The sequence below is a fragment of the Papio anubis genome, chromosome 13 (assembly GCF_008728515.1).
Source record: "Papio anubis isolate 15944 chromosome 13, Panubis1.0, whole genome shotgun sequence".
NCBI classification, from domain to species: domain Eukaryota; kingdom Metazoa; phylum Chordata; class Mammalia; order Primates; family Cercopithecidae; genus Papio; species Papio anubis.
The window spans coordinates 96,890,163-96,914,263 of record NC_044988.1 but is presented as its reverse complement, the minus strand read 5'-3'; the positions used below and the strand labels follow the sequence as shown (position 1 = coordinate 96,914,263).

The 24,101-nt window shown below is 48.6% G+C and overlaps 1 protein-coding gene across 7 annotated transcripts in view; it reads right to left on the bottom strand.

Moving 5' to 3' along the window:
* Nucleotides 1–24,101, bottom strand: part of LRSAM1 (leucine rich repeat and sterile alpha motif containing 1) — a 54,193-nt gene that overhangs the window by 19,937 nt on the left and 10,155 nt on the right. For all 7 annotated transcript variants that reach the window (XM_009189134.2, XM_009189135.2, XM_003911921.3 and 4 more), the window contains 8 exons: nucleotides 23,618–23,739; nucleotides 18,295–18,385; nucleotides 11,014–11,144; nucleotides 6,997–7,026; nucleotides 6,447–6,569; nucleotides 5,973–6,112; nucleotides 4,676–4,720; nucleotides 2,556–2,626 (listed from right to left, as the gene is read on the bottom strand). In XM_009189134.2, coding sequence (XP_009187398.2) covers nucleotides 2,556–2,626; nucleotides 4,676–4,720; nucleotides 5,973–6,112; nucleotides 6,447–6,569; nucleotides 6,997–7,026; nucleotides 11,014–11,144; nucleotides 18,295–18,385; nucleotides 23,618–23,739 — 753 coding nt within the window. The remainder of the gene's footprint in view (nucleotides 1–2,555; nucleotides 2,627–4,675; nucleotides 4,721–5,972; nucleotides 6,113–6,446; nucleotides 6,570–6,996; nucleotides 7,027–11,013; nucleotides 11,145–18,294; nucleotides 18,386–23,617; nucleotides 23,740–24,101) is intronic.

The window sequence follows — 24,101 nt, the reverse complement described above, 5'->3', positions numbered from 1 at the left end:
TTCTTTTTGAGATAGAGTCTCATACTGTCACCCAGGCTGGAGTGCAGTGGCGTGATCTCGGCTCACTGCAAGCTCTGCCTCCTGGGTTCACCCCATTCTCCTGCCTCAGCCTCCCAAGTAGCTGGGACTACAGGGGGCCGCCACCATACCCAGCTAGTTTTTTGTATTATTAATAGAGACAGGGTTTCACCATGTTAGCCAGGATGGTCTCAATCTCTTGACCTCGTGATCCACCCGCCTTGGCCTCCCAAAATGCTGGGATTACAGGTGTGAGCCATTGCGCCCAGCCTGTTCTTTTTAATTATAAAAGCAACATATGCTTGGAAGGCTAATTGTAAAACACTGAATAGCACATACATAAAATCTTCTGTGATCTTGTCATCCAGAAATATTATTCCATTTTGATATATATTCTTCTAGTCAATTTTTATGCATTTAGGAATTTAAAAAATTAAAATAGGCCAGGCATGGTGGCCCATGCCTATAATCCTGGCACTTTGGGAAGCCGAGGCAGGTGGATCACCTGAGGTCAGGAGTTCAAGACCAGCCTGGCCAAGATGGCAAAACTGTGTCTCTACTAAAAATACAAAAATTAGCTGGGCATGGTGGCAGGTGCCTGTAATCTCAGCTACTTGGGAGTCTGAGGCAGGAGAATTACTTGAACCCAGGAGGCAGAGGTTGCAGCGAGCTGAGATCATGCCACTGCACTCTAGCATGGGCAACAGAGCAAGACCCTATCTCAAAAAAAAAAAAAAAAGAAAAGAAAAGAAAAATCAAAAAATTAAAATAAAAGAATTGAAAGAAGGGACTAGAATAGATATTTGTACACACAAATTTGTAGCATTATTCATAACAGTCAAAAAGTGGAAGCAGCCCAAATACCCATTGATAGATGAATGGATAAAGAAAATGTAGAGACTGGACATGGCAGCTCACACCTGTAATCTAAGCACTTATGGGAGACCAAGGTGGGAGGACTGCTTGAGCCCAGGAGTTTGAGACCGGCCTGGGCAACAGAGTGAGACCCTATCTCTTAAAAAAAGAAAAAAATTAGCCAGGTGAGGTGTTGTGTCTCTGTAGTCACAACTACTTGGGAAGCTGTAGTGGGGGGATTGCTTGAGCCCAGGAGGTGGAGGCTGCAGTGAGCGTGTTCACACCACTGTACTCCAGCCTGGTGACAGAGCAAGGAAAAAAAAGAAAGAAAGAAAGAAAATGTGGCATATACAGGCAATGCAACATTATTTATATTGAAAAGGAAGAACATTTTTCCCTGGTGGGCTTGTTTTTAGAAACAAAGAAATAGAAAAAAAAAAAAGGGAAAGAAATTCAAACACATGCTACAACATGGATGAACCTGAGGACATTATGCTAAGTGAAATACGGTAGACACAAAAGGAGAAATATTGTATGATTCCACATATAGGAGGTACTTATAACAGTCAAATCCATACACAGAAAGTAGAATGTTGATTCCCAGGGGCTGAGGGGAGGGGGGCATGGGGAGTTAGTGTTTACTAGGGACAGTTTCAGTTGAGGAAGATGAAAAAGTTCTGGCGATGGGTGGTGCTGGCAGCTGTACAACAATAATGCCACAGAACTAATCTATTTTAAAATGAAGGCCGGGCACAGTGGCTCACGCATGTAATCCCAGCACTTCAGGAGGTTGACGCAGGCAGATCACTTGAGGTAAGGAGTTTAAGACCAGCCTGGCCAACGTGGCAAAACCCCGTCTCTACTAAAAATACAAAAATTAGCCTTGTGTGGCGGTTGTGCGTCTGTAATCCCAGCTACTCAGAGGCTGAGGCAGAGAATTGCTTAAACCTGGGAGGTGGAGGTTGCAGTGAGCCAAGATCACACCACTGTACTCCAGCCTGAGCGACGGAGCGAGGCTTTGTCTCAAAACATAAATAAAATAAAATAAAATAAACTGATTAAGACAGTAAATTTTACATGATGCATATTTTACAATTAAAAAAACGAAAATGGTATCATCCCACTTCCCACTTTTTATGAACACTCCCCATGATAACATGTTAATGGGATGCTAATACCAGAGCGCCACAGCACATGGATCACCAACATTTATTTAAATCATCCTCTATTTGGGAGCATTTGGACTTTCTTTTTGTTTTTTTGAGAAACAGTCTCGCTGTGTTACCCAGGCTGGAGTGCAGTAGCGTGATCACAGCTCACTGCAGCCTTGAACTCCTGGGCTCACGTGATCCTCCAGCCTTGGCTTCCTAAAGCACTGGGATTACAGGCATGAGCCCCTACACCTGGCCCATTTCCTCCATTTTGTAGCTAAGAAAACCAAGGTTTGGAAAAGTTGGGGAGCAGTAATGTCCCTAAGGTCACATGGTGGGTATCTGAACTGGGACTCTGAATCCATGTCTAGGCTGACCCCGGAGCCTGTGCTCCATGGCGGGACTTGACTGCCCCTCTCGAGGGCCAACACTCAATGCCCTCCATGCATGGCCAACAGAGGGAGGGGCCATCCACCCTGCCAGCCCGGCCAGCAGGCAGCGTGCTCACGAGCTCCCCATCCCGAAACTCACAGGCAACCTCACGTCGCCGCAGGTTCTCAGTCTCCTCCTGGGTTATGGACATCAACTGTTCCATTCTTATTCTAGAAAAAAATCCGTCCATTCATTCAGCAAATTTAACATTTCCAACAGGAAATCCCAGCAGATGAACACCACCTCCTCCAGGAAGGCCTCCTTGGTTTGGCAACCTACACCTGGATGGGCTCTCTGGATGCCTAACACATCACAAGCAACCCTTGGGGCCCTGTTCACCTTCAGCCTGTAGTTCGAGTATCTTGTGTAAAAAGACGGACACTCCCTTAGAAAATGGGCAAAAGAAGCAAATAGCCAATGCTGAAATTCAAGTGATCAATAAACATCTGGAAAGATGCTTAACATTACTGGTAACTAAAGAAAGTAAAACCTTTTCACCTACTAGGTTGGTTGAGATGAAGAAAACTGGTAACTGCTGGTGCTGGTGAAGGTGATGATGGTGGAGAAATGCGTACTTTCCTAGCCTGCTGAGAGGAGTGTCAACTGGCAGAATGTTTTTGGGAAGGTAAGCTGGCACCTAGCAAAATGTCCTTTAAATATTTCCTTCAAAAATAGTCACATGGCCGGGTGCGGTGGCTCACACCTGTAATCTCAGCACTTTGGGAGCCTGAGGCGGGCGGATGACTTGAGGTCAGGAGTTTGAGACCAGCCTGGCCAACATGGTGAAACCCCATCTCTACTGAAAATACAAAATCAGCCGGGCCTGGTGGCACCGCGCCTGTAGTCCCAGCTACTTGGGATGCTGAGGCAGAAGAATCGCTTGAACTAGGGAGTTGGAGGTTGCAGTGAGCCGAGATCATGCCACTGCACTCCAGCCTAGGTGACAGAGTGAGACTCGGTCTCAAAAAAAAAAAAAAAAAAAAAAAAAGTTGCTGGGCGCAGTGGCTCACGCCTGTAATCCCAACACTTTGGGAGGCTGAGGCGGGAGGATCATGAGGTCAGGAGATCGAGACCATCCTGGCTAACACGGTGAAACCCCGTCTCTACTAAAAATGCAAAAAAAAATTAGCCAGGCATGGTAGTGGGCGCCTGTAGTCCCAGATACTCAGGAGGCTGAGGCAGGAGAATGATGTGAACCTGGGAGGCGGAGCTTGCAGTGAGCTGAGACCGTGCCACTGCACTCCAGCCTGGGCGACGAAGCGAGACTCCATCTCAAAAAAAAAAGAGATATACGAAAAATTCTGCTTTAAATATAGCCTGTCACTTTTTCCATTAGCAATATGTTATGTTTTCCCTTAATGAGGAATGTTATTCAATAAGACATTTAATGGCTATAGGTTATTCCTCCATACATAATTTATGTAACTAAATAATTTTTCTTTCCAGAAATGTAGATTTCTTTTCTGAATTTTTTTTTTTTTTTTTTTAACCTGGAACCACAGGCGTCTGCCACCACTCCTGGCTAAGTTTTGATTTTTAGTAGAGACAGGGTTTTGCCATGTTGGCCAGGATGGTCTCGAACTCCTGACCTCAAGTGATCTGCCCACCTCGGTCTCCCAAAGTGCTGGATTACAGACGTGAGCCACTGCGCCTGGCCTGAACTTTTTATACTAGGAATATAGTTGGACATTATAAATATAGCCTTATTCATGTCTCTGTGTTTCAGGAGTTTACATATGTTTTAATGAACTTGAAGGGAATGATTCTTTGTAATTAAATATCCTCTAAAGAGGTGAATCTCCTTATAGCTTTAGGGAAATGTCCTGGTGCAATCCTCTGGAGAATCACAAGACATTCTCTCCTCAAAGCTGCCCTCCTCGGCTGGGCGCGGCGGCTCATGCCTGTAATCCCAGCACTTTGGGAGGCCAAGGAGGGCGGATCATGAGGTCAAGAGATCAAGATCATCCTGGCCACCATGGTGAAACCCCATCTCTACTAAAATACAAAAAATTAGCTGGGCGTGGTGGTGCACGCCTGTAGTCCCAGCTACTCGGGAGGCTAAGACAGGGGAATCGCTTGGACCTGGCCGGCGGGGGGTTGCATTGAGCTGAGATTGCGCCACTGCACTCCAGCCTGGTGACAATGTAAGACTCCATCTAAAAACAAAAAAACAAACAAACAAACAAAAAAAAACTGCCCTCCCCTGGAAAAACACTTACCTTTCATTTTCCAGCGATTTCAAAATCTCGGAGCTTTTCTTTTGTCTGTGGAGAAAATCATAAAAGGTCCTGGCAGTCCCCAGCAGGCCTGTTTCCTGTCTCACTGCCCTGGCTGTGCAGAGGGGCTTAGGAAATGGGCTGGGGGCCCCTTAGCTCCACCACCTAGGAGCTCTGGGTTCTCAGCCAGTTACTGAAACCACTCAAGTCCCAGGTTTCCTCACCTAAGAAATTAGAAGAATAAAAAACCCAGCCGGGCACGGTGGCTCACATCTGTAGTCCCAGCACTTTGGGAGGCTGAAGTGGATAGATCACTTGAGGTCAGGAGTTCGAGACCAGCCTGGTCAACATGGAGAAACCCTGTCTCTACAAAAATTAGCCAGGCGTGGTGGCTGTGGTCTGAAGAGCAGAGCAGGAAATGGGATATCTGATAGCTGAGCCTGTAGTCCCAGCTCCTTGGGAAGCTAAGGCAAGAGAATCCCCTGAACCTGGGAGGAGGAGGTTGTAGTAAGCCGAGATCGCACCACTGCACTCCAGCCTCAGTGACAGAGTAAGACTCTGTCTCAAACAAAACAAAACAAAAACAACCCAGCTTCTTGGTGAATTTGTAGAGTTAATGAGGAAATAGATGTAACAAGCTGGCACATAAGAAGCACCCAACAAGTGACCGGTTTCCTGAACTCATGCAGGTACTGTGAAACTGACAGGTGATGGAGGAACAAGTGATTCAGGGTTAGAAAAAGGAGGCCTGGAAGCAGCAGGGCATATGGCTAGAGCCTGTTTCTGGAATGGTCCTGCAATGGACCCCCTCACTAGACTTCTTAGGCTTCTCTGGCACCATGTCTCCCCAGCCCCATCAAGATCTGCTCTCAGTAGCTCCTACCTTGCATAGAGTTTGTTAAGGCAAATCTCACTACAGGTGAATAGCTGACCTCAGTGCAATGGGTTACGTAGAACCTAAAATACTGGAGCAGATGTGATCCCAGCTATCTAGTCAAACCCACTCACTTTATAGATGGGAAGCTTGGGACCCAGTGGGGAAACACTTGCCTGAGGCCACAGGTCCAATCTGGTAGCAGTCTCATGCTAAGAAACCAGACTTTGTAATGCCTGCGTCAGATTCTTTTCTCTGTACGCTGGTGCCAGTTGAAGCACCCAGACTGGATCCTGACAAGGGAAGCCCGGGGCAAGAGCAGAGGTGGTGACAGAGAAACACACTCCTCCTGGCGCCTCAGGGGACTGCCTGGGGAAGGACTCTGGGGCTGGACTCTGGGGCTGGGGCCGAGGAACAGAGCCCAACCTCTGATTCTCCTGCAGCAGCTTCTGGATCCGGCTGGAGATGTTCTGTTCTGTCTGCTTCAGCTGCTCCTGCAGCCGCTGCCGCTCTGCGTCGAGGTGGCGCTGGCGCTCACTCAGGCCCTGCTCCAGCCGGGACTGCTCCTGCAGCAGGGGGTGGGGGTCCTGAGCCCCTGGGACCCCCTCAGATGCTGTGAAGGGTACTGACTGGGGTTAGGAGGCTGTCTTTCCACCCCGCCTTGCCAGTCCTTTCTGTGTGGCCGCGGGCCAGCTCCTCCTGGCAGGCCTCAGAGTGTCCATCTGCACACGGGGAGGCTGGCCTGGGTGATCTGTAAGGGCCCTCCCAGGTGCTGGGGGACAGAAGGAAGTGACAGCTTCATCCCACTGCCTTTCCACACCCCAGGGACCTCGCCCCAAGCCAGGAGGCCACTGGCTGGGGGGTGCAGCCAGGCTGGACCCTAGCAGGCAGCTCACAAACCTCCTTGACCGTCTGAAGGATCTCATCCTTCTGGCTGCTGCTCTGCTGAAGGAGCTGGGCGTGCTCCCGCTGCCCCAGTTCCAGGCGCCGTTCGAACTCGAGTTTCTCCAGCATCTTCTGTTCCTGCAAGACACAGATCCTGGTGACTGTCAGCACAGGCCCTGGGAGAGTTAGGACATAGAAATAGGGAGAATCCACCCCTCAACACTGACAGTACAGGTTCCACGTATCCATGCTGAGCAACCCCCACTTCCCTCCTTCCAGGGCCCAACTGTAATAAAACAAGCTGTTAACAGGAAGAGGCTGGGGTCTAGAGCCTGGGGCTGGGCTCAACCCCTCTCAGCCTCAGTCTCTGCACCTGTCCCATGGATGCTCTACCACCCACCCGAGGCACGTGAGGATGCAGCAGACCGTGCGTGTAAGAGGAAGGCATTATTACTGTGACCTCTAATTCTGAGCTGGGAAGAAGTCATTTTCTCAAATATTTTCTGAGTTGCTTTGAGATCTTTAATGAGAAAAGAGTGACAGAAGGGTAAAGGCATTTTCTTACCTTCCTCTTCTCATAGTCTGAGAACCTGTTCTGGGAGGAAAAAAAGACAGTGGTCAAGAGAGGGTGGCAGCAGTGGTTCTCCCTGGCATGGGCACCAGGAACCCCTGGGCGGCCTGATGTTATACAGACTCTGGCCCACCCCAGACTACTGCCTCAGAATGGTGGGGTCAGGGGATGAGGGGATCCGTATTGATCAAGGGCACTAGGTGGTTCCAATGGACACCTGATGAGAACCCCTGGGCTGCCACTGTGTGCGTGGCACCATAGGAGGGGGCTCTTCAAGACAGTCCTGGGATGCAGCCCTGAGCAGGGATGGCAGTCTGAAGAGCAGAGCATGAAATGGGATATCTGATGCCCATGGATGTCTGTGTAACACACCTACAGCACCCAGTTTCAGTCCACCAAAATATTCACAATGCACAAAGGTGTGGGGACAACTTCATGCAAAATTATTCAGAAGAGCAAAAACACTGGAAATAACTCACACATCTATTAGCGTCTGTCCGTAAGTCATGGTGCATCCATATAGTGGACTATTTAACTGCCAACGGGGTGAATGTGTGTGATCCCTCACCTGTATGTAGCACGATTCTACTTTTGCAAAAACATCATCAAGAAAACTCAACTCTGAGCCTATGTGTGTATGTATTGAGTCAAAGGTCAGGAAAGGACAGTCATTAATCAGTCAACGATGACTACGTCCAGGCAACGGGAGTGCAGGGTGGAAGGGCTGACATTCACTTGGTTTGTAATTGTCTGTATTGTTTAAATTTATTATAAGGAGCAGGTATATTGTTGGAGCAACATTTATTATAAGGAACAATTCTATTATTGATGTTTAATTAATTATTGATGTAATTAAACATCAATACATACATACAAAAGAGTTAGGTTTTTTTTTTTTGAGATGGAGTTTTGCTCTTGTTGCTCAAGCTGGAGTGCAGTGGCACCATCTTGGCTCACTGCAACCTCCACCTCCTGGGTTCAAGTAATTCTCCTGCCTCAGCCTCCTAAGTAGCTGGGAAAACAGGCACCCACCATCACACCCGGCTGATTTTTTGTATTTTTAATAGAGACCAGACTGGCCAGCATGGTGAAACCCCATCTCTACTAACAAAAGGCAAAACTTATCCAGGCGTGGTGGCAGGCGCCTGTAATCCAAGCTACTCGGGAGGTTAAGGCAGGAGAATCACTTGAACCTGAGAGGCAGAGGTTGCAGTGAGCTGAGGTCATGCCACTGCACTCCAGCCTGGGCGACAGAGACTATCTCAAAAAGAAAAAAGAAAACAATTCCATCACCCTCGAAAATTCCCTCACGCCGCTTCATCATCAAGTCTTCTTCCCACTCCAGCCACTGGCAACTATCTATCTGCTTCCTTTTTTTGTTTTGAGTTTTCTTTTTCTTTTTTGAGACAGGGTAGCTCTGTTACCCAGCGTGGGGTGCAGTGGTGTAATCTTGGCTCACTGCAAACTCCAACCTCCTGGGCTTAAGCCATCCTCCCACCTTAGCCTCCCTAGTAGCTGGGGCCACAGGCACGTGCCACTGTGCCTGGCTAATTTTTTTGTATTTTTCGTAGAGACAGGGTCTCGCCACATTGCCCAGGCTGGTGTTGATTGAGTTTTCTTTATAAACATAAGAATGGAAATAGACTAGCCCATCCTGTTCTGCAATCTGCCCTTTTCACTAATCCATGCATCCCGGCGAGCCGAGGCTCAAATGCTCCATCTCATGGTGTGCACATGACCCAGGGGCAGCCCCTTCCCACTGACAAACATTTGGGGGGCATCCAATACTACAAATAAGGCTGCAATAAACACTCCTGCAAATGTCTCCTCGTGCAAGCATTTCTCTTGGGTATACATTGAGAAGCGGAACTCCTGGATCACGGGCTGTGCCCATGAAAATTTTTGACATCTGGAGGGTGTGGTGGTTCACACTTGTAATCCCAGCACTTTGGGAGGCCAAGGTGGGCAGATCACTTGAGGTCAGGAGTTTGTGACCAGCCTGGCCAACATAGTGAAACCCTGTCTCTACTAAAAATACAAAATTAGCCAGGCATGGTGGTGCGTGCCTGTAATCCCAGCTACCTGGGAGGCTGAGGCTGGAGAATCGCTTGAACCCGGGAGGTGGAGGTTGCAGTGAGCTGAGATTGCACCACTGCACTCCAGCCTGGGCAACAGAGTGGGACTCCGTCTCAAAAAAAAATTAAAATAAAAAAATTTTTTTGACATCTACTGTCAAATTATCCTCCAAAGTAGTGATATCAATTTTCACTCCCAAGAGCAGTTTATGAGGACACCTGTTTCCCACACTCTGGCCAACAGAAATTGTCATGTCAAAATGTGTGCCAGTCTCGAGGAAGGAAATGGTATTTCAATGTTGTTTTAACTTACATGCCTCTCCTCTGATTACCAGCAAAGTTGGCATTTTAAAATGTTTGTTGAGACGGAGTCTCACTCTGTCACCTGGATAGGCTGGAGTGCAGGGGCGCAATCTCGGCTCACTTCAACCGCTGCCTCCTGGATTCAAGTGATGCTTGTGCCTCAGCCTCCCGAGTAGCTGTGATTACATGTGCACGCCACCATGCCTGGCTAAGTTTTGCATTTTCAGTAGAGACAGGGTTTTACTACATTGACCAAGCTGGTCTCAAACTCCTGGCCTCAAGTGATCCACCTGCCTCGGCCTTCCAATATTTTTTTCTATTGGGATGGTTTTCTTCTTACTGATTGGAAAGAGTTCTTTCTACATTCAATCTCTGAATCCTTTAGCAAGTGACTATGTTGCAAATATTTTCTGAGAACTTGAACTGGCACAATTTTCCCATACAGCCTTCTCCTCCCTCTCTAATTCTTGTTGAACTATAAAATAATAATAATAAAATCCCAAAAGCATTCCCAACAGCAGTGGAAAACGGGAAAGGGTGGCATCTAGGAACCAGAGATTAAGAGTCACTGGAAGATATGAAGACACATGCCTGGCAGCTGGCACTCCTGCCCGGTGATGGCCTCCCCTATCTACCAGCCAGCTGAGGACCCTGGATCGTGAGCCTTGGGGATGGGGGCAGAGGGTACACCCAAGCTAATGTGGAAACCCTTTGGGCTTCCTCCTCCATGTCGTCCTGTGCTAGCTTATCGCCAGGACCTGACAGGGCCAGCCCATCACTGGTGCTCACACATGTGCCTGTCTGACTCCTCCACTAGACCCAGAGCATGGTGGGTGTGTGTTCCAGACAGTGAGTGGCATTTAGTTCAGAAGTATTTGCTGAGAGAGAGCAATGAATATTGCAGACACAATCCCTATTCTCACAAAGCTTCATCCAGCATGGGAGACAGACATGAGACAGATCATTTCCCAGAGTTCCTCATCAATTTAGCACTGTGATAAGTGCTACCAAGGAACTGTGCAGGGCACTCTGAGAACACACAACAGGAGACCCGACCTGGATTGAAGCTTCTCAGAGGATGTAATGTTTAAACCGAGAACTGAAGGAGGCTGAGCATGGTGGCTCATGCCTATAATCCCAGCACTTTGGGAGTCTGAGGCGGGAGGATCACTTGAGCCCGGGAGGTTGAGGCTGCAGTGAGCTATGATCGCACCACTGAACTCCAGCCTGGGCGACACAGCAAGACCCTGTCTCAAAAAAAGGGGAAAAAAAAAAAAAAAAAAAAAGAACTGAAGGATAAGACAAGTGAGTGGGGAGATTCCAGACAGAGGGAGCTGCTTACTCAAAGGCCCTGAAGAGGGAAGGATCGTGGTTATTTCAGGGAACAGAGAGCAGCAGGGCACAGCTTGTGCTTGGCAAGCTGGTGGGATGAGGCTGCCACAGCAGGCCTTGAAAAAGCAGTTCAACTCGTCGGGAGGCCAGTTCTATTTCTATGGAGGAATCCCGGAGCTGCAGCTCTGAACCACACACCCACCTTCCATTCCCAGCTCCCTCAACACACACACACACACGCACACACATGCACGCACATGCACACACACACATATGCATGCAGCAGGCTGGCTTGTCTTACCTGCCACTCTAATTCCTCCCTTGAGAATCTGTCCGTGGGCCCATCGGGGCTGTCCCGAGAGTTCTCAGTTCCATCTTGCTCCAGAACAGGCAGCAAGTACTGAGAAGGGGGGTAGTATTCCAGCCCTGACTCTGTAAGAGAGGAGACACAAGCTGACCAGGAGGGAGGAGGCAGCTGAGGTACCCGGAGACACCCGCTCCCACTGCCAGGGCAGCCGGCCCCGCCCTGACTCAGCCACTGCTCTCCTCTTCCCTAGCCTGGGCGCTCTGTGGTTTTCACCGGTCCTAGCCCTGGGCCTGGAATGTGGCAGGTGCCCAGCAAATGTCAGCAGAGTGAGTCAATGGGTACTGGCTACACCTTCCACTCAAGTGAGAATGAGGTGATGAAAAAGCCTGAGATAAGAAGTGAAACCTGGGTCCTAGATCCAGCTCTACCAATAATTCCCTGAATGTGAGACCTTGGGCAAGATGCTTTCCTTCTCTGGCCGTGTATTGTTTTGCCTGTAAAATTCCAAAGGGTTCATACCTTAGACCCACTTCCTATTTGGCTGTTTGTCTTTTTCTTGTTGATTTGTAGGTGCTCTTTATATATTGTAGTTAATAACCTTAGGTCTACAATATGTTGTAACTATCTTCTTCCAGGTGATAACTGGTCTTCTAACTTTGATGATGGTGTCCTTCTGGGGTAAACAAGTTGTAAGTTTTGATGTACTCAAAGTTATCATTTTCCCCTCATGGGAAGGATACAGTCAGGTCACAATAAATACTAAAAATGGGCAGAATACATATGAAAAATATTCACAGAATCAAGGAAGTGACATTAGAATAATAATGGGCTCTCTTGTTATCCGTCCAATTAGCAGAGTCTTTAAGATAATACTGCGTGTTACGCAGGTTGTGATGGGGGAGAAAGGTCCTCCCAGCCACTCCTCATGGGACAGACACATGTGGGACCTCTTCCCAGGCACCCTGGGGTGCTTGTGCCCTCTCATCCACCCTAGGGGAAAGTGCACACAGTGACAGAGAGGTGTCGGTTCAAATGTTCAGAACAGCAGGAAACTGGAAATGCCCTCCGTGTTCACCACAGGGATGGCTACGAAGCTACTGGCACCACCACATGAAATCCTGTGACCAGTTTAAGGGGACATTCAAACCATATTATGAGACCAGAAAATACCCAAGACTTTTCTTGAGAGAAAAAAACAGCAAGGCGTAGAATCACATCATATGATATCTTTCATGGTTTCTTTAATGTCTATTTTTATTTTTATTTATTTATTTTCATTTTTTGAGATGGAGTCTTGCTCTGTCACCAGGCTGGAGTGTAGTGGTGTGATCTCTGCTCACTGTAACCTCCGTCTCCCGGGTTCAAGTGATTCTCCTGCCTCAGCCTCCCAAGTAGCTGGGATTATAGGCATGCGCTACCACGCCCAGTTAATTTTGCATTTTTAGTAGAGACAGGGTTTCGGCATGGTTGGTCAGGCTGGTCTCGAACTCCTGACCTCAGGAGATCCGCCCGTCTTGATCTCTCAAAGTTATGGGATTACAGGCGTGAGCTACCACGCCCGGCCTCTTTAATGTTTTTAAAAAGGTCAAAAAACAAATTTTATATATATACACACACACACACACACACATACACACATATATATATATATACTTCTACACAGTTTAGGTAAATTGAAAAATTATTTCTTGGCCAGGCATGGTGGCTCACGCCTGTAATCCCCGCACTTTGGGAGGCTGAGGCAGGTGGATCACGAAGTCAGGAGTTCAAGACCAGCCTGACCAACATTTAGTACAGTATTTTTGTACTAAAAATACAAAAATTAGCTGCGTGGTGGCACACACCTGTAATCCCAGCTACTCAGGAGGCTGAGGCAGGAGAATCGCTTGAACTTGGGAGGCGGAGGTTGCAGTGAGCCAAGATTGCGCCACTGCACTCCAGCCTGGGTGACACCAAGACTCTGTCTCAAAAAAAAAAAAAAAAAAATTTATTTCTTGCTGGGCGTGGTGGCTCACGCCTGTAATCCCAGCACTTTGGGAGGTCGAGGCGAGTGGATCACCTTAGGTCAAGAATACGAGACCAGCCTGGTGAACATGGCGAAACCCTGTCTCTACTAAAAATACAAAAATTAGCCAGGCGTGGTGGCAGGCGCCTGTAATCCCAGCTACTCAGAAGGCTGAGATGGAAGGCTTCAACCCGGAGGGACGGAGGCTGCAGTGAGCCGAGATCTTGCCACTGCACTCCAGCCTGGGTGACAGAGCAAGACTCCATCTCAAAAAAAAAAAAAAAAAACAAAGAAAAAAGAAAAATTACTTCTCAAGCTGTGTAGTAGGTATACATACGTTCACTCCTTTATTCTTTATGACTAGCATATATCTAAATATTGCATAATTTCATTTTTTTTTTTTTGAGAAGGAGTCTCACTCTATCACCCAGGCTGGAGAGCAGTGGCGTTCATTCCGCCTCCCTTGAACTCCACCTCCTGGGTTCAAGCAATTCTCCTGCCTTAGCCTCGTGAGTAGCTGGTGCCCACCACCGCGCATTTTTGTATCTTTAGTAGAGATGGGGTTTCATGTTGGCCACGCTGGTCTGGAACTCCTGACCTCAAGTGATCCACTCGCCTGGGCCTCCCAAAGTGCTGGGATTACAGGCGTGAGCCACCGTGCTCAGTCAAAATCTCTCTCTTTTTTTTTTTTGAGACAGAGTTTTGCTCTTGTTGCCCAGGCTGGAGTGCAATGGCGCATTCTCAGCTCACTGCAACCTCCACCTCCTGGGTTCAAGTGATTCTCCTGCCTCAGCCTCCTGAGTAGCTGAGATTACAGGCATGTGTCACCATGCTCAGCTAGTTTTTGTATTTTTAGTAGAGACGGGGTTTCTCCATGTTGGTCAGGCTGGTCTGGAACTCCCGACCTCAGGTGATCCACCCGCCTCGGCCTCCCAAAGTGCTGGGATTACAGGCGTGAGCCACCACGCCTGGCCCAAAATCCTTTTTTTTTTTTTTTTGTTAAACACAAGGTCTGTCTCTGTCACCCGGGCTGGAGTGCAGTGGCGCGATCTTGGCTCACTGCAATCTCCGCTTCTTAGGCTCAAGCGAACCTCCCACCTAAGCCTCCTGAGCAGCTGGCGTTACAGGTGTGCCACCAAGCTGGGCTAATTTTTGCATTTTTTGTAGAGATGAAGTTTTGCCATGTTGCCCATGTTGAACTCCTGGGCTCAAGCGATCCACCCACCTTGGCCTCCCAAAATGTTGGGATTACAGGTGTGAGCCACCTTGTTCAGCCCCAAAATCTTTTTAAAGAAAATAAAGGGCCGGGCGCGGTGGCTCACGCCTCTAATCCCAGCACTTTGGGAGGCCGAGGCGGGCGGATCACAAGGTCAGGAGATCGAGACCATGGTGAAACCCCGTCTCTACTAAAAATAGAAAAAATTAGCCGGGCGCAGTGGCGGGCGCCTGTAGTCCCAGCTACTCGGGAGGCTGAGGCAGGAGAATGGCGTGAACCCGGGAGGCGGAGCTTGCAGTGAGCCGAGATTGCGCCACTGCACTCCAGCCTGGGCGACAGAGCAAGACTCCGTCTCAAAAAAAAAAAAAAAAAAAAGAAAAAGAAAATAAAGGCTTTGGTCTAGCTAACTCAGCCACTGGCCAGGGTGTACATTGGAATCACCTGTTGCTCGAAGACTAATTTGCATATGTGCGGGCTGGTAGCTATGACTGTAGCCACCCCCCTCCACTTTCTTTTAAAGTGAAATATAACATAGATAAAGAAAAGAGCACAAAATCTTTCTCTCTCTCTCTTTTTTAAGATTAGTCAAGTGCAGCGGTGAGAAGAGGGGAACGAGTAGAACAAGGACTTAAACCTGTAACTGACTGTGAGCAATCAATCGAGATAACTCACTGCCTTTGGGCCAACTGAGAGCACAGAATCTTCACGTAGAGCTTGATGAATGTTTAAAGGTGAACACACTCTCATGACCAGAAACCAGTGCTGGTTTAAAGCTCTGTGGTGACTGACACGAGCACGTATTCCTTTGTGTCTGGCTCCTTGCACTCCACATTGTTTGTGAGACTCATCTAGGTTGTTGGAAGGGGCAGTGGCTCATTCTTTCCACTTGCTGTGTGGTATCCACACATGAGTATAAAACAGTCTAGTTATCCATTCTACTCCTGATGGACATTAAAGCTGTTTCCAGTTTGGACTGGTATAAATAGTGCTGCTAGGAACATTTTTGCACATGGCTTTTGGCATTTATTCATGTGCGTCTCCATTGGGCATTGATATGGTCTGGCCCTGTGTCCCCGCCTAAATGTCTGACTTTTAATCCCCATGTGTTGGGGGCGGGACCTTGAGGGAGGTGATTAGATCATGGGGGCAGTCCCCCCATGCTGTTCTCATGGTGGTGGGTGAGTTCTCATGAGATCTGAGGGTTTTATAAGGGGATTCCCTCTTCACTTGGCACTCATTCTCTCTCCTGCTGCCCTGTGAAGAGGTGCCTTCCACCATGATTGTAAGTTTCCTGAGGCCTCCCCGGCTATGTGAAACTGTGAGTAAATTAAACCTTTTTTTTTTTTTTTTTGAGACGGAGTCTCGCTCTGTCGCCCAGGCTGGAGTGCAATGGCCGGATCTCAGCTCACTGCAAGCTCCGCCTCCCGGGTTTGCGCCATTCTCCTGCCTCAGCCTCCCGAGTAGCTGGGACTATAGGCGCCGGCCACCTTGCCCGGCTAGTTTTTTGTATTTTTTAGTAGAGACAGGGTTTCACCGGGTTAGCCAGGATGGTCTTGATCTCCTGACCTTGTGATCCACCCGTCTCGGCCTCCCAAAGTGCTGGGATTACAGGCTTGAGCCACCGCGCCCAGCCAACTTCTTTTCTTTATAAAGAATTTCTTCATAGAAATTGGGAATTTCTCCATAGCAGTGTGAGAACAGACTAACAGAGGCATGTACCTAGGAAGGGAACTCATGGGCCATAGGATATTTGAATGTTCAGTTTGAGTAGATATTGAGAATAATTTTTAAGGCAATTTTCACTTTACTTTCCCACCTGCAGTATATGGAATTCCTGTTGCTCCCACATCTTTGCTAATTCTTGGTATTGACAGTTCAATTTTGGTCATTTTATTTTATTTACTTTTTTGAGATGGAGTCTCACTCTGTCGCCCAGGCTGGAGTCCAGTGGCGCAATCTTGGCTCACTGCAAGCTCCGCCTTCCGGGTTCACGCCATTCTCCTGCCTCAGCCTCCTGAGTAGCTGGGACTACAGGCACTTGCCACCACGCCTGGCTAAGTTTTTTTGTATTTTTAGTAGAGACGGGGTTTCACTGTGTTAGCCAGGATGGTCTTGATCTCCTGACCTCATGATCCGCCTGCCTCGGCCTCCCAAAGTGCTGGGATTACAGGTGTGAGCCACTGCGCCCGGCCTATTTTTTGTTTTTTATTTTTGGTTGACTTGTTAGCAGGAAGTTTGTGTTTTTTTTTCCATTGAAAACTTTTGGCCATTTTAGTGGGTGTGTCGAAGTATCTCTCTGCAGTTTTAATTTCCATTTTCCCATTGATTAAGAAGATGATGTGCACTTTTTTCAGATATTGTTCGTTATCTGTATATCATCTCTCTTTTTTTTTCTTTTTGAGATGGAGTTTTGCTCTGTCACCCAGACTGGAGCACAGTGGCACAATCTCAGCTCACTGCAACCTCCGCCTCCCAGGTTCAAGCAATTCTCCTGCCTCAGCCTCCTAAGTAGCTGGGATTACAGGTGCCTGCCACCATGCCCAGTTAGTTTTTGTATTTTTAGTAGAGTCAGAGTTTTACCATGTTGACCAGGCTAGTCTCAAACTCCTGACCTCAGGTTATCTGCCCACTTCAGCCTCCCAAAGTGCTGGGATTACAGGTGTGAGCCACTGTGTGGACATTCTCTTGTAAAAATTCTTAGTCAAGTCTTTTGCTAATGTCTTCCTCGTGGATCTGTAGGATTTCTGTTTATAGCCCAGATCCCAGTCCTCTGTTGGATATATACGTATTGCAAATATCATCTCTAACTTTATGGCTTTGCTTTTCTTTCCCTAAATGGTATCTTTCGAGGAAGAGAAATTTTGATTTTAATTAAACCATTTTTTTTATTTGTTTGTGTTTGTTTTTGAGATAGGGTATCGCTCTGTTGGAGTCTTGCTCCAGGCTGGAGTGCAGTGGCATCATCACAGCTCAGGCTCAAGTGATCCTTCCACCTCACTCTCCGAAGTAGCTGGGAACATAGACACACGCCACCACGCCTGGCTGATTTTTGTATTTTTTTGTAGAGACAGGGTTTCACCATGTTGCCTAAGCTGGTCTCAAACTCCTGGGCTCTAGATCCTCCTGCCTTGGCCTCCCATAGAGCTGGGATTACAGCGCAAGCCACCATGTCCAGCCTTAATTAAATCTAATGTACCAATCTTTTATAATGAGTACTGCCTGCCTCCTGTTTAAGGAAGAGGTTAAAGTTCATTTTTTCCACAGCAACGTTCAGTTGATCCAGAATCAGCTACTGAAAAGACCATCCTTCCCCACTGTTTTGCAATGGCCACGATAAGTCAGGTTATCGTAGGCAGGTGTGCATGTGTGTCTTGGTTGCGTTCTGAAAGTCCCACAGGTGACCAGAACCACTAAGAACTTCCAGCCTGACAGGGCATCCTGCTCTCCTCCCGCCTCCCGCCAGTGCTGGCTCCGGGTTTTAGCTCCTTCTGCTGTGCGTCTCTCTCCTGGATGACCCGACAGCCTCCTAACTGGTCCCCTGTCCTGCACTCTTTCTTTCCTCCTGCAATCCCTTCTCCTCCCTGCAGCCTAATGACTGATTACATGCTCTCCCACTGGACACTGGGTCCGGGCACGGTCTTTGGCTTCCCCCATCTCTCTTCTCTCTGCTTCCTCACTCCAGCTACACTGGCCCTCTCTCTGTCAGACTTCCCATCAAGGCCCTTCCATATGCACCTGCTGGCGGAACAGCTTTCTGCTTTTTTCTAAATCTTAACCACGACTCCGTGTCAGTGGAGCCACACTCTCAAAGACAGGCCTTCCCCGTGTCCCCAAAATATATCAGCCGCGCCACTGTACTCCCATAACCACAGTCTGTAACTCTTTCCCTAATAGTTTGTTTTGCCTGCTTCCGTTGCCAGACCTCGAACTCCAAACAGGTAGGCACTGTGGCCATTTCTTTCTGTCTCCGCTGTTCCCCAGCCTGGGCTGGCACAGGGTGGCCGTGGGGGTCATGGTTCCTCAGTGAGGGGAGGAGGCAGTGGCCTGGCTTTACCTTTGCAGAGGAACTGCAGGATGGCTGCGGTGCCGGCACCACACACCTCCCGCGGCGGGTAGACCATGGCCGAGGCGTCCAGGCTCAGCATCTGCAGACACAAGGGGGACCCGCTTTACTGTGCAGTTCACTACCAGTGCAACCAGAGACCACACGATTTCCTTATCAATTTGTGTGTCCTCTGTCACCTCCACCCAGCAGGCATGGCCTGAGAGCAGAGGTGACTGAGCTATCTTGTTACTTACAGCTGCATTCCCAGTGCCTGAGATGACTGCAGGCAGGCAGTGTGATACCCTACCTTGTTTTAACCTCCTAGCAGTGACTCTCCTAGCAGAGAGAGAGCCAGACAGACTCCATTTCAGTTTCTTCACCTGCAGCCCTTTTTACCTCCCTCCCTTAAGGGCATAACTAGTGTTAACTGACTCAAAGCACATGTAGGAACGCACTTACTGATAAGATATAGAGGCAAGCTGCACCGGCAGCCCCTGGGGAGGCACGCGCACGGTGGATGATACACAAAGCCCCGGCATTTATCTCTCTGTGATAGTCTAAGCCTCTGCACCTGGAACTGTTGATTTTTTTGTAACTGCTTTTGTAACCAATTAATTTTTTAACTTTTTGCCAGTTCTGCTTCTGTAAAAATTGCTTCAGGTAAACTCCCTCCTCCCCTATTTAGACCATGGTATAAAAACAAAATTAGCCCCTTCCTTGGGGCCAAGAGAATTTTGAGCGTTAGCCGCCTCTTGGTAGCTGGCTAATAAAGGACTCCTTAATTTGTCTCAAGTGTGGCGTTTCTCTATAACTTGCTTGGTTACAACAGAAGCAAGCACTTTTTTACATTTTTCTAAGACAAGTTCTCCCTCCCATCGCTCAGACTGGAGTGCAGTGGCACGACCACTGCAGTCTCCACCTCCCCAGGTTTAAGCGATCCTCCCACTTCAGCCTCCTGAGTAGCTGGGACTATATGCACACGGCACCATGCCTAACTCTTGTATTTTTTGTAGAGATAAGGTCCTACTATGTTGCCCAGGCTGGTCTCAAAGTCTTGGACCCAAGCAATTCGCCCGCCTCTCAAAGTGTTGGAATTACAGGTGTGAGTCATGCACCCGGCCTCTCAGTTCACTTTGGATAAATACATAAGTGAGTGAAAAAAAGGAAGTTATAGGACAGCATATAGCATATGATTCCACTGGCTCGGTGCAGTGGCTCATGCCTATAATCCAAGCACTTTGGGAGGCCAAGGTGGGAGGATCACTTGAGCCCAGGAGTTCGAGACCAGTCTGGGCAACATAGCGAGTCCCCAACTCTACTAAAAAAAAAAAAATATATATATATATATATGTATATATATGATTCTTCCTTTGTTAGATAATATATTCATACACTTTCACATTAATATTTTATAGAAAAAAATTGGAGGAATATATATCAAACTCAAAGTGGTTTCCTCGAAAAGGAGATTCTGGGTTACTATCTACATGAAATGCTACTATTATTATTATTTTTTGAAACAAAGTCTTGCTCTGTGGCCCAGGCTGGAGTGCAGTGGTGTGATCTCGGCTCACTACAACCTCTGCCTTCCCGGTTCAAGCAATTCTCCTGCCTCAGCCTCCTGAGCAGCTGGAACTATAGGCGCACACCACCACACCCAGCTAATTTTTGTTAAATTAGTAGAGATGGGGTTTCGCCATGTTAGCCAGGCTGGTCTTGAACTCCTGACCTCAAGTGATCCACCCACCTCGTCCTCCCAAAGTGCTGGAATTACAAGCTTGAGCCACTATGCCTGGCAGAAATGTTTCTTAATATCTGCATTTTTTTTTTAAATATACAGTATGAATTTTAAATTATGTAATGACAAATGTTTATTGGCGCACACAGGCAGATGCCTCCGTGTTTATGAAGCCCAGGAAGCAGGGGCCTCAGCTCACAGCCACAGAACTGCTCCGTCCGCGGTGTGAGTTGTGTTGGACCCAGCCCTCCCCCTGCCAAACTCTGACTTCCCATAGGCCCTCCGATCCCACCGAGTGCTGGCAGGCGCTGAGATCCTCTCTGCCTGGGTATCAGGGGAGTTCTGGAAAAGGAGAAGCCCTGGGAAGCTCTGATTTTGCTGTAGCACAAGTGGCTGGGTGGGAAGGGTGGCTCAGGTGCCCCAGCCCTGGCCAGCCCAGCCCTCACACGGTGGGTGTTGAGTGAACGTGCTTTGCACAGGGGAGTGGGAGACTGCCCCAGGAAAGAGGAACTGACCGCCCAGATGCTGAGGGTCCAACAGCAGAAACCCCCATACCAGGAAGCAAATAAACCCCACATGGGTGCTCTTAGTCACCATCAGTAAAGCGAAGTGGCTTAAGGGCACGGACTCTGGGCTATACCAGGATGCTGGCTACAAGCCACGTGTGGCCATTTATGGTTACATTTTAATTAACTGAAAATAAATCTGATTTAAAGTTTGGGTCCATGGTTGGTTGCAGTCACCACATTTCAAGGGCCCAGTAGCTACAAGTAGCCAGGGTGGCCATGTTAGCTGCACAGATGATAGAGCATTCTCATAGTGGGCAGCAGGAGCAGTGACTGGACACTGCTGTGCCACAGACACCGCTGTGGCTTCAGATCCTGGCCCATCGCATGCTGGCCGTGTGTTTGCTTGATCAGGCCCCTTAGCGTCCCAGGGCTGTGGTCCCCTCATAGCCAAACAGGCAGTATTACTGACGGGGTGAGCTGTTTGGTAGGCGGTATGGGTGACACCTGAACAAGATCTTGCCCACAGTACGGCCTGAACTCAGAATGGTTATCTCACCCTAAAAGAAGGTTTGTCCGAGTTGCCACCAAGAAACTCAAAAGATTTTTTTTTATGGAATCAAAATAAAATGAAGTGTCTACGTTGGGTGCGGTGGCTCACGCCTGTAATCCCACCCACTTGGGAGGCAAGGCGGGAAGATTGCTTAAGCCCAAGACTTTGAGACCAGCCTGGGCAACATCGTGGGACCTCATCTCTATGAAAAATAAAAAAATTAGTCAAGTGTGATAGGGTACACCTGTGGTTCCAATTTCTTGGGAGGCTGAGGAGGAGGATCTCTTGAGCCCAGGAGTTTGAGGCTGCAGTGAGCTACGATTGAGTCACTGCACTTCAGCCTGGGTGACAGCATGAGGCCCTGTCTCAAAGAAAAAAAAAATTGAAGTGTCCAGAACTCCTACTAGATGTCGAGGATGGCTTCAGGATTGGGAACGTGCTCTGAGCTGTGTTGTCTAAAATGGTAGCCACCAAGGACCCATGGCTATTTAAATATAAATTAATTAAAATTCAACGAAATCAAACTTTTAGTTCCTGGCTGAACACACAAGCTACATTCCAGGTGCTCGATAGATACACATGGCCAGCGGCTGCTGCTCTGGACAGCACGGTCACTGAACATTTCCATCACTGCAGAAAGTTCCAGTGGGCAGCAAAGGGACAAGCCATGTTGGCCCGTCTCCCCAGCCGGCCCTTCCTCAGGCAGGAGGGCCCCAGCTGCTGAGGTCAGTCTTTCCTCTGCTGTCTCTGTGCTCACCCACACATTCTGACACAGAAGCCTCTGCTCGGCAGGGTGGGCTGAGAGTGGGGTCAACTCCAGGCCACTCCGGAATGCTGGCCAGACTGCGTGCCACCACGAATGGAGAAGTCCCCGTTCCAGAAGCCGAGTTGTTCAGAGGTGGGGAGCACAGGCATCAGCTTCAGATGACCTGGTTTACAACCATCTCTGCTGTCAGTGACTGCGTGGCCCTTGGGCAAGTTTCTTAAACTGCCCGTGCCTCAGTTTCTTCATCTACAAAGTAGCACAATAGTATCTGCCTCACAAGAGTTCTGTGATGATTCGTGGAGCGATTCCAGGTTATGCCCAGTCTTAGAAAGCCCCAGATGAAGGTGAGCCACCTCATCAGCACGACTGAGAGCCACCTTCCCTGAGCAGCGGCCCCTGTCAGTGTCTGTCATAGGCTGAACTGTGTCTCCCCTCCCAAGTTCCTATGTGGAAATCCTAATCCCCCGTCCCTCAGAATGTGGCTGTATGTGGAGATAGCATCTTTAAGGAGGTAATTAAGTTAAAAGGGGGTCATTAGGCTGGGCCCTAATCCAATATGACTGGTGTGCTTCTAAGAGGAGGAAATTTGGACACGGACATGTACACAGGGAAGATGAGGTGAAGACACAGGGAGGGAAGACAGCACCTCCGAGCCAAGGAGAGAGGCCTCAGAAGTCACCAGCCCTGCCAACACCTTGAACTTGGACTTCTAGCCTGTAGAACTCCCCTGGCCTGGGTAATTCTGAACCCGCATCCCGACAGCTCCCTACCTCCTTTTTTTCCTCCCAGCTTTCTGGGCCCCATATCACACAGGCTCAGCAGCTTCCAACCACATCACTTCCCCGCCCCTCCCTGAGACAATCTGTACTTCCCACCACCTGCCTCCTGCACCTGGGCTGCCCCTGTTATCCAGGTCTGCTCAGAATCTTTTTTTTTTTTTTTTTTTTTGAGACAAAGTCTTGCTTTGTTGCCCAGGCTGGAGTGCAATGGTGCAATCTTGGCTCACTGCAATTGCCGCCTCCTGGGTTCAAGCAATTCTCCTGTCTCAGCCTCCCCTGAGTAGCTGGGATTACAGGTGTGTGCCACCATGCCTGGATAATTTTTTGTATTTTTAGTAGAGACAGGGTTTCACCATGTTGGCCAGGCTGGTCTCGAACTCCTAACCTCAAGTGATCCACCCACTTTGGCCTCCCAAAGTGCTGGGATTACAGGCGTGAGCCATGGCACCCAGCCCAGAAATCTTATTCCTCCTTCAAGGTCTGGCTTGAATATCACAACTTTTTTTTTTAACTTTTTTTTTTTTCTCCTGCAACTTTTAAGTTCAGGGGTACATGTGTAGGATGTGCAGTTTTGTTACAAAGGTAAACATGTGCCATGGTGGTTTGCTGCACAGATCATCCCATCACCCAGGTACTAAGCCCAGCATTCATTAGCTTTTCTTCCTGATGCTCTCCCCACAACCCTGCTCTGACAGGCCTCAGTGTGTGTTGTTCCCCCACGGACAACTTTCTTAAAGTGTCAGCCTCTTCTGGATTCAGCTTTCTTTCTTCTTCTTTCTTAATGTATGTTTTTCTGCCTCTATTATGGCAGCAAAAGTCATATAATTACGAATGTTCACACATTGGCCTCTCTACAAGCTTCCAAGGACCATGCCTTGGGATCTCTGTGTGATCCTGGCACCGTGAGATCAGGGCAGGCACTCAGTAATGTGGGAGAGGGGAGGTGGGCAGGCCAGAGAGCACCCCAGGCAAAAACAGCTTCCCATTTACCTCCAGGGTTCGAACGTGGGCCAGCATCTGTGGCAACCTCTGGATCTCGTTTCCACTGATGTTGAGGGTACGCAGGCTTCGAAGCTCCCCCAGGGTGTCTGGAAGCTCCTTCAGCTTGTTGTCTGCGGAGACCCCAACAGCACAGCTCAACACCCCAAATCTCCATCACCAGCTTCCTGCCTGATGCCCGCTGGGAGCCACTCTGACCTCTGGGGCACACACCAGGTCCCAGGTCCTGAGGTTTCATAGGATCAAGAAGGTGGAGTTCCGGTTCAAGTCCCCACTCCACCAATTACTAGCCACGAGACTTTAGACAACTGGCTTTGCCTCCCTGTGCCAGTTTTCTCATTTGGAAAATGGGGACAACACTGCTACCCAGCCTTATAAGAACATGGGGAGATTGGAGGTTCAGGTAGATGATGTGTGAGGTCCTCCGCACAGGGCCCCTCATACTGTAATGACTGAGCAATGGGGCACCACTGTT